This window comes from Sciurus carolinensis, chromosome 14, assembly GCF_902686445.1.
Source record: "Sciurus carolinensis chromosome 14, mSciCar1.2, whole genome shotgun sequence".
NCBI classification, from domain to species: domain Eukaryota; kingdom Metazoa; phylum Chordata; class Mammalia; order Rodentia; family Sciuridae; genus Sciurus; species Sciurus carolinensis.
The window spans coordinates 7,515,291-7,528,715 of NC_062226.1; the positions used below are offsets into that span (position 1 = coordinate 7,515,291).

General features: G+C 52.9%; 1 protein-coding gene across 1 annotated transcript in view; it reads left to right on the plus strand.

Annotated features, from left to right (window-relative positions):
• Eng (endoglin) overlaps nt 1-13,425 on the plus strand; it is a 32,658-nt gene that overhangs the window by 12,160 nt on the left and 7,073 nt on the right. The window contains exons 3-9 of the mRNA XM_047523835.1: nt 6,061-6,201; nt 8,457-8,622; nt 9,252-9,296; nt 9,451-9,616; nt 9,809-9,935; nt 10,329-10,503; nt 10,713-10,855. Of these exons, the coding sequence (XP_047379791.1) occupies nt 6,061-6,201; nt 8,457-8,622; nt 9,252-9,296; nt 9,451-9,616; nt 9,809-9,935; nt 10,329-10,503; nt 10,713-10,855 (963 nt within the window). The remainder of the gene's footprint in view (nt 1-6,060; nt 6,202-8,456; nt 8,623-9,251; nt 9,297-9,450; nt 9,617-9,808; nt 9,936-10,328; nt 10,504-10,712; nt 10,856-13,425) is intronic.

Sequence of the window (13,425 nt, forward strand, 5' to 3'; positions counted from 1 at the left end):
GGACTGGGAACTGGCTCAGCCCAGCCAGAGGGGCCGGCAGGGCCGCTCAGGCAGAGAGGGTGAGCCAGGAGGGACCCCAGGCTCTCCAGATCATCCTGGGAGGGACTGTGGAAGGCGCTGCAGCCCTCAGGCCTGGGCAAGGGGGCTTTTGGGCCCCAGCATAAGTGACCTCTCACTGGCCATCTTCCAGCTGATCCCTCCTCCAGGGTGGGGAAGCTGTGGGGCCAAAGGGGTGTGCCCGCCTGAACCTCACCCCCGACCCTAGCGCCTGCTCTGGGTGCGAGGATCCCTGAATTCCTTATCCAATGACGCTGAGCCTTTTCCAGGGCTGCATGGGGCTTTTTTGGAGCGGGGTGCTGGGGATTGAACCCAGGGGTGCTTCACCACTGATCCATATCCTCAGTCCTTTTTATTTTTTCATTTTGAGATAGCGTCTTGCTAAGTTGCTGAGACTGGCCTTGAACTTTCCATCCTCCTGTCTCAGCCTCCTGAATTGCTGGGATTATAGGCATGGCCTTCATATCCAGTGGGGTTCTTTCTTGTCCTTTCTCTAGAGGGGGCAGCTTCCTAGGCCTGAAGGGTGGTGGCATTGCCCGTTTGGGTGTAGACATGGCAAGAGCTTGGGCATGTGGGGGGCTGTGCACATGTGGTCACCGAGGACCCTCGCTGAGCTCTCGGGAGCAGGGTGAAGAGACAGGAGGTGGGCTGGGGCCAGCAGCTACCATTGTGTTCTTGTCCCAGAATTTCCAAATGTGAGAGGCCGGCTTGGCCCAGGGGCCTGGGTGGGTGGGGGTCTGATTGCCGGCAGGGATGTGTTTGTTTCTCACAGCGTCCTGGGTGTCCAGTTCCAAGTCCCCAACACCTGGGGTTGGGTGTCTGCAGGATGATGTGTGGATAATGGGAGGGAGGGAGGGAGGAAGAGAAAAGGCACATGAACATTAGCATCTGTCAACTGTCAACGGGCCACCTGAGTGCTCGGGTCACCGTTTGGTTGTTCAAGGGTGTTAACTTTGTTCTCAGCCAACCTGAGGACAGAGCTATGCCTTCACCCTACCCCTTGGGAGAGCAGAAGCCTGGTGCTGGCCTCTCTGGCAGGCAAGGGAGTCGCGGGAGGGCAGGGGCAGGGAGAGCCCAGACTGACCTCCAGCAGGGCTGGAGGGACCAGAGGCCCCATAGCTGGGGGAGGGAGCATATCTCTCCAGGGATTCTGGAAGCCCCCTCTGTGGCCACCTGGCTGGAGACGGGACTCCCAAAAGCCAGATGCTGGAGGACCCCAGCAGGCGTGTTGGAATCCAGGGGACAGCTGAATCCAGAATATCACTGAGCCGAACTCTGCCGGGCAGATGGGGGCAGACACCTCCCTGTGGCACGTCCCAGGTCCCTCTCCCTGCTGCCCAGGGCTGCCGTCAACTGCCTCAATGCTGAAGCAGTGGTGCTGCCATGGGCCAGTGTGCCAGGAGGAGATGGGAGCCTCTGCCCACACACTGCCATCCCTCAGTGTCCTGGGGAGGATGGGTTCCAGGACCCCCTCTGAGGATACCAGAGTCCAGCGCTGCTCAGGTCCCAGTATACGGTGATGTGGTATTGCATATAACCTGAACGGTCCTCTCCTACAATTTAAAGTGTCTCTAGATTACTTATAATACCTAACATACTGCAAATGACAAATAGTGACAAGAAAGAAAAGCCCTGCCGGGTGCAATGGTGCACACCTGTAATCCTAGCGGCTCCGGAGGTTGAGGCAGGAGGATCTCAAGTTCAAGGCCAGCCTCAGCAACTTAGTGAGATCCTAAACAACTTAGCGAGACCCTGTCTCAAAATAAAAAATAAAAAGGACTGAGGATGTAGCTCAGTGGCAATGTACCCCTGGGTTAAATCTTCAATACCCCCCAAAAAAGAGAGAGAGAGAGAAAGAGAGAGAGAGATAAAGAAAAAGAGAGCTATGTTCAGTGCAGACATAACTTTAAAATGTATATACATATATATCTTTTTTGGACCTATTTGGTAGTACACTCCTGCAAGTCCCAGTTAGGCAGAAAGATCACTTGAACCCAGGAGTTTAGGGCCAACCTGGGAAACTAGGAAGACCCTGTCTCCTAAAAAAAAAAAAAAAAAATTGATCAGTGGTTGGTCAAATTTGTGAATCCGCAAATTTGCAGAACCCACGTGTACAGAGGGCCAGGTGCATCTGACTGGGCTCTGGATGGCTGCTTTGAGGCAGAATCACGCAGCATCCTTGCGAGTCTGTGACATGTGCTTATTATTCAACCCATTTTCCACATCGTGAAACTGAGGCCCAGAAAGGGCGGTCCAGGGTCACAGGCTAATGACTGAGCACACATCTGAATCCAGGTCCGTCTGGCTCTGACCCCTTTCCCCTGCCACCCTTCCTGTATGCACCGTCTGAGTCTGCTGGGGTGGACAGAGGGACGGCTGGCTCCAATGTGACCGCCTCCGGGCTGGCCCTGGGAGGGCGGGGGCTGCAGGCAGCCCCAAGACTCCACTTCTAGAAGAATTGCTGGAAGCAGCTTTCTATAAGTGGCTACTAGCGCTCAGGGCCTCCTCTCTGAAATCCCCTCTTCCCACCTCCAACCACTGGCCCAACAATGGCATCTGTGGGCACAAAAATAGCAACTTGCCTCCCGCCCACCAGTTCAGGGAAGGGACGGGGCAGGCCCAGCCTGGCAGGGCCAGGGCAAGGGGCTGGCTGGTCTGCCCGCCCTGTTGGGCCCCGGAATCCCCAGGATCCCACCCAGAAGACTGGGAGCCTGGGGGGGCAGGCGGGCCCCCTCAGTCGGGTGCGTGTGAGTGGCGGCGGGTGAGTCAGGCTGTGGGGCTGGGGCTGTTTGCTGTGGAAACCCCGCCTGGGTCTTTCTGGTACCCAGCAGCCCTCAGCTAGGCCTGGGAGCTCTGGGACCCAAGAGCCCCGCTTTCCAGCCTCTCCAAGTGTCCAAGCCACTCGCTCACTGGGTGAGCCTGGCAGGTGACTCTCCTACCTTTGGGCCTCAGCCTCCATGTCCCCAACTCTACAGGAAGGTCTTGGTGACCAGGCAGTGGTGGGTTTGGTTTAGGGGCCCTGGGAGAAGAGCTGAGTATGTGACAAATGTTACAAAGTTCCAGCCTCCTAGCTCTCTGTCCCCCGCTGACCGGGCCCTGACCTCTACTTCCCTTTCTTCACTTCCTTTATTCAGAGTCCCGCCTGGTATTGCTTCTCAGCCATATTCCCATTCCACTGGCAGGGAAACTGAGGCACAGAGGAACGGGCAGTGGTTGGGTAGCAGTTGGTCTGATGACATGGGGCTCTTTCCTCTGGGAAGAGGCCTGCCTCCTGGTTCCCACAGCCAGCGCGGGATAGAGGGATAGAGGTTCACCAAGGAATAGAGGATGGCTTTCCCCAATCCACTGGTGTCCCCTGGCTGTGATCTGCCAAACCACGGGGCCCATCTATCTGCCATATGTACACCTTGAAGTTCACCCCTCAGGGTGGGGACAAACAGGTGTCACTGAGGAGCAGCTGAGGGGAGAGAAAGACACAGTCCAGGGCCTGTGGCCTCCATTCAGGACAGGCTGACGTGGCCTGGGTTCCTGGCTTTGCCTGCAGTTCCTTCTGCAGCCTCCCTCCCTGGGCCTCTATTTCTACATCTGTAAAATGGGAGGACACCTGTTCCTGCTTTAAGCTAGCACCTGCCACGTGCTCAGCACAGGGACAGGCCCAGTTTGGGTGGAACCATGCAAAATCACTGATACTCAATTGTTTCTCAAAACAGCTTCATTGAGGTGAAATTCACACATTCAGAGAAGATGACTGGGTGGTTTTGGGATGTGAATCTATGAAACCATAGTAGATGTTTCAGCTCCTAGCACAGAGGACATGGCAACCAGGGAGAGGAGGCTGGGCCGGGCTGGCCTCCAGACCAGGGGCGTGGCTTGCACTTTCCTCTGGTCAGTTTTAAGCAGTGATCACAACCCTGGAGCAAAATGTTGGTCTGACATTTAGATATTTCACATTTTATAAAAGAATGGCATTAAATCCAGCATTTTATTATTAATGTGTTTAGAATGCATAATATTTAAAAAAGCTGATTAAACAGATGCTTTGAAAACTGCATTATAAACCCATTAGAAAACATAATATGAACAGATACACACATAAATGTGAACCCTCTTCTCATTCCTCCGTAAACCAGCATGAGAATAACTATTTCAGAATAATTGCCGAAAGAGCACACCAAAGGGACAAAACTGATTTGTGGATCGCTGAAAACGAGATCACATTATTTGCTCTCCTTTTTGTTTGTTTTAAAGGGTGAACTTGCACACAAAGAGTGATTACGGTGTTATTATTGAGTAGCGGAAATATTTCTGAGCAGATTTTTCCAGGGTCTGACCCGCTGTCTCTGGCTCCCTGGCGTCAGCTGGGGAAGCGCGGGAGGCGACCTGACGAGAATCCCGACACTTTCCAGGGGTTTCCACGGGGTTGCCACCTTGAAATCCCCTTGTCCCTTCTGGTGGGGGAGGAGACTTTTGGGGTCAGCTCTTGGCCACATGCTTTTGTTTGAGAGCCGCTGGCTCTGGGAGTGCAGGAGAGGGCTTCCCGTCTGTCCTGGAGAGTCCGCAGGGCTCTGGGACCCTGAGCTTTCTCTCAGTCTTGCTCTCCAACCATTCACACCCTCCGGCTCAGCTGAGCAGAGCGGAGGGCACTCTCCACAGACGCTTTGTCCTGTGAATCACGGCAATCTTTTACTCCTCGGGAATAAGATGGAGGAAAATATGGCAGGGTAGTACAGCAGTTCAGAGCAGAGGCCTCCCTGAGTCCCAATCCCAGCCCCTCTTATTTGCTGTGCATTTATGGGCAAGGGACCTCACCTCTCTGTGCCTCAGCTGCCTCCTCTGCAATTAAGAATAATGAAGAGTTGTTTCAGGAATTAAATGAGTTAATGGAAAGCACTTAAAACAGTCCTGGCACACAGAAAGCCATATGTAAGTGCTGGATATTATTGTTGTTGTCATGAAAACATTCTAATTGCATCAATTTAAAAAACATTTTTTGTTTGTTTGTTTTTGCCGTGGATTGAACCCAGGGCCTCACACATGCTAAGCACGCACTCTACCATGGAGCCACACCCGCAGCCCCCCATCAATTAAAATCTTTCTGCAGGCTGGGGGTGTAGCTCATTGGTAAAGCCTATGTTTAGCATATATGAGGCCCTAGGTTCGATCCCCAGCATCAAAAATAACCAAAAATACAAAAACAAAAAATCTTTAAATGCAGTAGGAGGGGCTGGGTTTGTGGCTCAGTGGTAGAGCACTCGCCTAGCACGCGTGAGGCCCTGGGTTCGATCCTCAGCACCACATAAAAATAAAATAAAGGTACTATGTCCACCTACAACTAAAGAAATACATTTTTTAAAAATGCAGTAGGAATATCTTGTCAGAAATGAACCCGACTTCACATTTTTATATCAAAATAATGATATCATAGAGACTGACATTTTAGCCAGACAAGAGGAATACTGCAAACTAGAAGGGGAATTTTAGAATTGCTTTGATTCTAGAGTCTCCACCGAGAGTGATGGATGGGCCTCCCGTTCACGGCATTTCTTGGCTGCGCTCTGCATGCTAAGCCATGCTCTGTCACTGGCTGCACCCCAGCTCTTAGGGAGCACCTGTAAACGTCTCATGGGCTGGAAGCAGAGTCGGCACCAGGGACAACCACATAGGGAGAGGGGACAATGCGGGAGGGGTCCCTGACTGTACACCCAGGGCTCACAGGCCCAGTGCACAGCAGGTGCTCAATATAAATAATAAATCTTGATTGACCCTTGGGAAGTTTGGGCTCATCCCCAATTTTTTCTCTTTGGGATTTGCTGGGACTAATTTCATTCACTCATGCATTTGACATATTTCCTGGAGGGCCCCAGGGGCCGGGCTCTACTCTGGACACAGGTAAGCAAGAGTGACCAAACCAAGCGGGGAGAGGAGCGGAAGCCTTCACTACCTAGCTGGGTGGCCCCGCTGCACAAGTCTGACTGCTCTGTGTGTCTCCCTGTCCCCTCCCAGGAGGTGGCAAGGCTGGAGCTGACCCTCCAGGCACCCACGCAAAATGGCACGTGGCATCGAGACGTGCTTCTGGTCCTCGTGGTGAACAAGACTGTCTTCCTGCAACTCCAGGCTCTGGGAATCCCACTCCACTTGGCCTACGTGAGTGCGTCACCCCCAGGCCCAGGCCCAGTCCCAGGCCCTGGCCTTGGGAGGGCCCTGCTGTCTGTCTCTAAGGGCCAGGGTCTCCTGTCCCAGCAGCCTCACTTGACTCACCAGGGCCCCGCCAGCTGGATCTGACGGACCCTGACAAATAAAGAGACACCAGAGGGTGGCAGGACCAAGCGTGGGCCTCAGGCCGATGCACGACCCGGCAGCTCTGACCCTCTGCCTGCCCATCTGTTCAGGGGGACAGTTTGACTCAATGGTAGTCCATCAAATAGCATTTTAAATTGTCTTTGATAAAGTTAGACCTATACTTTGAAAATATTCAGGTACAGAGAAAAAGGATCAGGAGGAAACCTCACGTGTTCACAGAGGCTAGGCAAGGGACGTGGGATCAGGAGAGACATTCATTGATTTTGCTCTTCGTACTTCATTGAATTTGGGAGAGTTGCCCTAATTGATATGGTCCACATAGGAGAAAGACTTATTTTTTTTAAAAGCTCAACTTTCAAGTGTTAGACACATTTACTAAAGAGAAGAGGTCAACCAGCTTTGTCCCAAGGCAACGGCGGGCTTGGGAAGTGGGCAGCCTGTCAGCAGGGCCTCCAACACAGGGAAGGCCCTGAGAAGTGGCCCAGCTGTGAGCAGCTGTCTTTTGCAGATGGGAAAGCAGAGGCGAGAAGAGAGGCCAGGAGAGAGCAAAGATAACGGGAGGGACCAGAAGAAACAGAGGGGGGTCAGCAGGGGAGGGACAGATGGACACCAAAGAGACAGGGCCAGAGACAAGGCAGCAGCCATAAGGTGGGGAAGGGGATGGCTATTGGGGCAAAGAATCTGGACAGAATGGGCTGCAGGGACGAGGGTCAGACGGACACAGCAGGCAGGCATGGAAAGACCTGGAAAGCCCCGGGTGGGAGGGAGAAAGCCAAGGCCAACCACCAGGGCTGAGGACCAGGGCGAGAAAATGAGCGGGACCCACCCCAAGGGAACCGGAAGGGAAATCAAGGCGGGGTGGGGCGGGGCCTTGCCGGGCTCCTCCCCTCCCTCTTCCCCTCCCTTGCTGCGGTGGAGGGCTGCGTCCCCTTGAGCACAGGACCCGGCATGCCCCAAGGTCGCAGCAGCTGCCGCCTCGGGCCTCAGCAGCGCCTTTCCCCCAGGGCTGAGAACACCCAGGGGGCCTGGGAGCGAGCTGAGCTGCGTCAGACCCAGCGCCAGGGGACTGACAGCTTGTGCCTTCGATCCCTGCTGTAGCCCTGATTTACTGACAACTTTGTCCCGCCCCCATTGTTAAACCACCTTCCAGTCCCTGTCCTTCCCACCAAGGGGCCTGGAATCCTCACCCAAGGATCACTTTGCCCCCTTACTAATTTCTGCAGAGAAGGTAGTGTGCTCTATTCTAGAGGGATCATTCTATGGTGTCTTACCTACTGTCACTGTCAGGCAGTCCTCCTTAATATCTAGCCTGAAGCCCTGCTGCTGCTGCTGCTTCAGCTCCATGCCTTGGCCTTGAAGCTGGAACACAAAGGCACTCTGACTCAGTGGCTCCCCTGGCTTCTTCTGACTCCTCTTCTCCAGGAAGGCCTTCTAGTTTCCTTACCCAGCCCCCAGCTCCTCTCCTGAGGCACAGTGAGGTGTGGGAGCCTCCTAGCTTCCCCGGTCTTTCCACCCAGGGGACCTATCTCACTCCTCTGTTTCTTATTAAATATCCTCTGGCTTCTGCTGCTTCCAGTGGCTCGATGCTCATCTGGGACCACCCGTCTCTCTTGCATTCATTTGTTTCTTCACCCATTCAGTCCTCGCTCCCTTCCTGCCTTCCCATGTTCCGCGAGCACCCTGTGCCAGGTGGCAGGGGGAAGCTGGGATGTCAGGGTCCTCAACAGTGAGCCTGAGTCCAGCACCAAGTCAGACAAGTATTTCTCAGGGCCTCCTGCGTGTCAAGTACTGTGCAGGGGTGGGCCAGCTGACGACCCTACGGCCCCGCCCAGTGCGGAGGAGGACCGACAGTAGCCAGATGTCATTACGCGTGGGTTCAATGGGTATAACCACGGCGGGGACCGTGTTCGGACAGGTGGATGAGCAGCCCCCAGGTGTGGAAGGGGGACAGCAGGTCTGGCAGCTCCGGGCTGACTGCAGAGCCACCTACTTCCGCATCTTCAGCCCTGGACTCTTCACAGCCAAAGGCCTGACTCCCCAAATTACTTGCTGACCTCCTGCATAGGACAGAAGGGACTCAGCACTCTCTGTCTCCCCAGAACCCCAAACTGGTCATCTTCCAAGATTCCCCGGGAGCCAACTTCACCCAGCTGCCACCCTTTACCTCCAAGAGCCAGATCCTTGACTGGGCAGCTACAAAGGGCCCCATCACCTCATTTGCGGCGCTGGACAACCCCAGCAGCATCCTGCTCCGGCTGGGCCAAGGTCAGCTTCCCCTGCAGTCTCTCTGGGCTCAGCTTCAGCTCTGGAGGAATCTGAGCACCTCTGATCCGTTCCTCAGACTGTGGCACTAAGGATCAAGAGAGGAATGTGGCTTGCCTGGGCCACACACAGCAGGCCAGTGCCCTTTTGGGACAGCGATTTCACCTTCACCAAGTATCAGGCTGAACTATGTGAGATGACAGGATTTCTGTTTTAAAGCCCAAATTCCCCAGCACTTCCATATTGTTTATTGTGCCTCTACGTGTGCCAAGTCCTTTACTAGGAACTTGGGTACTCTATGGGGACAGACTCCCCTCTCCTGGAGCAGACCCTCTGGTGAGGGAGTGTAAACAGATAAATAAATTCTATAATTTTAGGTCTTGGTAAGACCTAAAGAGGAACTGGGGCTGTGGCTCAGCAATGGAGCACTTGCCTTGTATTTGTGAGGCACTGGGTTTGACCCTCAGCACCACAGAAACATAAATAAATAAAAGGTATTGTGTCCATCTACAACTAAAAACAATTAAAAAAAAAAGAGTTATAAGAAAGATGGAAGTGGAACTGTGATGGACGGGTTGATCTCTCTAACCTGGGCTATGGGCTCATTCCTTGTATTAACCCTGTGTTGACAGATGAGGAAACCGCCGCCCCAGGTCCTGCACAGGGTGGCTCAGAAGGTAAGTGGTGGAGGGGCAGTTCGAACCCAGGTGCTCCATGCCCTCACCTTTGCAGATCCGTCCCGTCACTACCTTTGGCAGTGACTGAAGATGGGGCCCTGCGTTAGGTGTCAGGTTGCTCGGAGAGGGCACTGAGGTGCGCTTGTCTCCGCAGCCCCAGAGTCACCGTCCTTCTGCATGCCCGAAGCCGGCCAGGACATGGGTCGCACACTGGAATGGCAGCCGAGGGCCCCCGCCTCAGTCAGGGGCTGCCACTTGGAAGGCGTGCCCGGCCACAAGGAGGCGCACATCCTGAGGGTGCTGCCGGGCCCCAGAGCTGGGTAAGGGCGCCCCTCCTCGCTGGACCGAAAGCTCACCCCAGTCCCACCCCCACCCCCACCCCATAGACCCACCCCGGGCCAGGTAAGAGTGCAGGCGCTCGTTGCCCCCTGGACGCCAGGGCCGGGTCCCAGCCCTGCCTGCCCCCATCAGCCCCGCCCAAGCCCCCAGCACTGACCTCAGTCTCACGGCAGGCCCCGAACCGTGACAGTGAAGGTGGAACTGAGCTGCACATCCGGAGATCCCGACGCCATCCTCATCCTGCAGGGCCCACCCTACGTGTCGTGGCTCATTGACGCCAACCACAACATGCAGATCTGGGTGAGTCTTACACCGCGCCCCAAAACCCAGCCTTCCAGCCTCTGCCATCAGCCCACCTTCAGGCCCCAGCTCCCCAGGCGGAGCTTTAGGTGGATGGTTCTTCTCCCAGTGTCCTGCCTCTGCCCACCACCCGTTCTTCCTTCAGATCCTCGCCTGGGGGTCACCTCCTCTAGGCAGCCTTCCCTGATCCACAAGGGGGCCCCCTAATCCAGGGATTCCTGGAGAGGCGAACCTGAGCTGAGTTCAAGGACAAAGGGGACAGTAGATGAGGAGAAGGGTGGCCAGGCAGAGCAGGATCGAGGTCTGGCATCAGCCCGGCTGCCTGCCGGTCCCCTGTCCTGCCACGGACCCCACAGTCCCATGACTCCCTGCTCTGCTCTCCCTGGCCTTTAGACCACTGGTGAATACTCCTTCAAGATCTTTCCGGAGAAGAACATTCGCGGCTTTGTGCTCCCAGACACGCCCCAGGGCCTGCTGGGAGAGGCCCGGACGCTCAACGCCAGCATCGTGGCCTCCTTTGTAGAGCTCCCGCTGGCCAGCGTAGTCTCGCTGCGGGCCCCCAGCTGCGGTGAGCCCCGGTCCCCCTCGCCTGCCGCTTGCCTTGGATCGCTTGCCACGCTGTCCTGTAAGCTTGGGCAAGTGGCACCAACCTCTCTGAGCCTCACTGTCCTCATCTGCAGCAGGGGGACAGTGAATAGCTGACCACCCAAGAGCGCAGTGCCAGTGCACAGCGAGCGGTCAGTGACTGTCTGCTGTGCCCACCCCCACTGCCCACAGGTGGTGGACTACAGACTTCACCTGCACCCGTGCCGACCACCCCTCCCAGGGACAGCTGCAGCCCAGAGCTGCTCCTGTCCCTGATCCAGCCCAAGTGCGCCAATGATGTCATGACTCTGGTACTGAAGAAAGATCTGGTGGAGGTAAGAGAACTCTGGCCCCAGAACAGCGCATCCCTAGCCCAAGGATCCTGGGGCCCCAGCCAGGCGGGGGAACAAGCCACCTCTCTCCACATGCCTGTTTTCCCACCTTAAAATGTGATTGGTGATGGTACCTACCACCTGACGAGAATTCAGTGCGCACCGTCAGATGTGGCACAGGGTGCTCAGCAAATGACACGAGGTAGCCATTAATCCCAAAGCGGGCTGAGTTGGGAGGTCACTTAACATGCACAATGTGGTCTCTGCCTTGTTGACAAATGAATATATTTACAATAAAATTAATGCATGTGCCAGGCTTGGCGGCCCATGCCTGTAATCCCAGTGGCTCCAGAAGTGAGGCAGGAGGATCGTGAGTTCAAAGCCAGCCTCAGCAACTTAGCGAAAGCCCTAAGCAACTCAGCGAGACCCTGTCTCTAAGTAAAATACAAAATAGGGCTGGAGATGTGGATCAGTGGTTGAATGCTCCTGAGTTCAATCCCTGGTACCAAAAAAAAAAGTTTTTTTAATGCATGTGGGGCTGGGGAGATAGCTCAGTTGGTAGAGTGCTTGCCTTGCAAGCACAGAGCCCTGGGTTCAATCCCCAGCACCACAAAAAAAAAAAAAAAGAAAAGAAAAAAAAATACATGTGGCTCAGTGGTAGAGTGCTTGCCCAGCATACATGGAGCCCTAGGTTCAATCCCCCGAAACAAAAGCGAAAAAAAAAAAAAAAAAAAAGAAAAGAAAAACAAAAAAAAAAACTTTTAAAATAAGCAAAAATTAGAAAAGAAGAAAATCTTAATCTTACCTCCTAAAGACAATGGTTGTCAATGCCTCAGCTGTGTTTTCTCTCTGTTGTGTTTTCTCTGCGTTTCTTATTAAAGTGTAATCATAATGGATGCTTTTATCTCCTACTATTTCACTAAACCTGTTTTTGAAACTTTGACATTTGTACTTAATCATGTTATTAACAAGCACGTATTATTCTGTTACATTGATGTGCCATAATTAATTCCTCCTCCATTGTTAAACATTTAAGTTGTTTCCAATTCTTGTTATAAATATGCAGAAAATATCATTTTGCACGGAACTTTTCTTTTTTCTTTTGGTACCAAGAATTGAACCCAGGGGTACTTAACCACTGAACCACATCCCCAGCTCTTTTTTTTTTTTTTTTTGAGAAGGGTTCTCACTAGGTTACTTATAGCCTCACTAAGTTGCTGAGGCTGACTTTGAATCTGGGATCCTCCTGCCTCAGCCTTCCAAGATGCTTGGATTACAGGCGTGCGCCCCTGCACCTGACAGGAACTTTTCTTTCTTTTTTTTTTTAATGTGGTACTGAGGCTCGAACCCGGGACTTCATGTGTGCTAGGCAAACACGCCACCACTGAGCCACAACCCCAGCCCTCAGGAACTTTTCTTTACTGAACTTTTTCCCCTTTTCTTGGTACTGGGGATTGAGTCCGCGGTTCCTTTACATCCCCAGCTCTTTTTAATTTTTTAGTTTTGAGACAGGATCTCACTAAGTTGTTCAGGCTGGCCTTGAACTTGCTATCCTCCTGCCTTAGCCTCCCAAGTTGCTGGGATTACGGGCATGCCCCCACAGTGCCTTATTTATTGGGTTATTGTTTTTAGAACAGATTTCCACATGAGTGGGATTTCTGGGTCAAAATCTGAAATTTTGATACATGTTGCCAATTGACTTTCCCAAAGAGGATTTGAATTTTCACTGCTTTATGAGAGTACTTTAAATTCTCCAGACTTATAATTAAAAACAAAGAAAACCTTTGCTAGTGTGGGAGGTGGAATATGGTGTTCCGTTCTTTTTCAGTTTATAATTCTTTGGATAGTAGTGAATGTAGACATAGCTGTCTCTTTGTTTCTGGGTACTGGTGATTGAACCCAAGGGCCCTTTACCACTCAGTCACATACTCAACCCTTTTTATTTTTTGAGACAGTCTCACTAAGTTGCTGAGGGTCTTGTTAAATTGCCCGGGCTGGCCTTGAACTTGATCTTCCTGCTTCAGCCTTCCCAGTCACTGGGATTACAGGCATGCACCACTATGCCCAGCTGTCTCCACCCTTTCTTCTGACTCGTTGTAATTATTTATATTTTGACTGTAGTGGGCTTTTTTGGTTTTGTTTTGCTTTCAGTGCAAGGGATGGAACCAGGGTCTGACACATACTCCACATGCGCTCTACTACTGAGCTGCGTCCCCAGCCTCCATTACAGGGCTATTTAACTTTTTGGACATTTTTTAAAAATTGGGTGGGTACAGTGACACACACCTGTAATCCCAACAATTTAGGAGGCTGAGGCAGGAGGATCTCAAGTTCAAGGCCAGTCCAGGCAACTTAGTGAGTCTCAAAATAAAATAAAAAGCTGGGGCTTGTAGATCAGTGGTAGAGCATGTGCTTAGCATGCATGAGCCCTTAGGTTCAATCCCTAATAGCGCGCGCACACCCACACCCACACACACACACGCAAATATGCACATTTTTTTTTAAGTACATAGAGGCAAAAATGCCTATAAAAGGGTCTGAACAGATTCCTCCTCAACACAGAGCCCACTGCC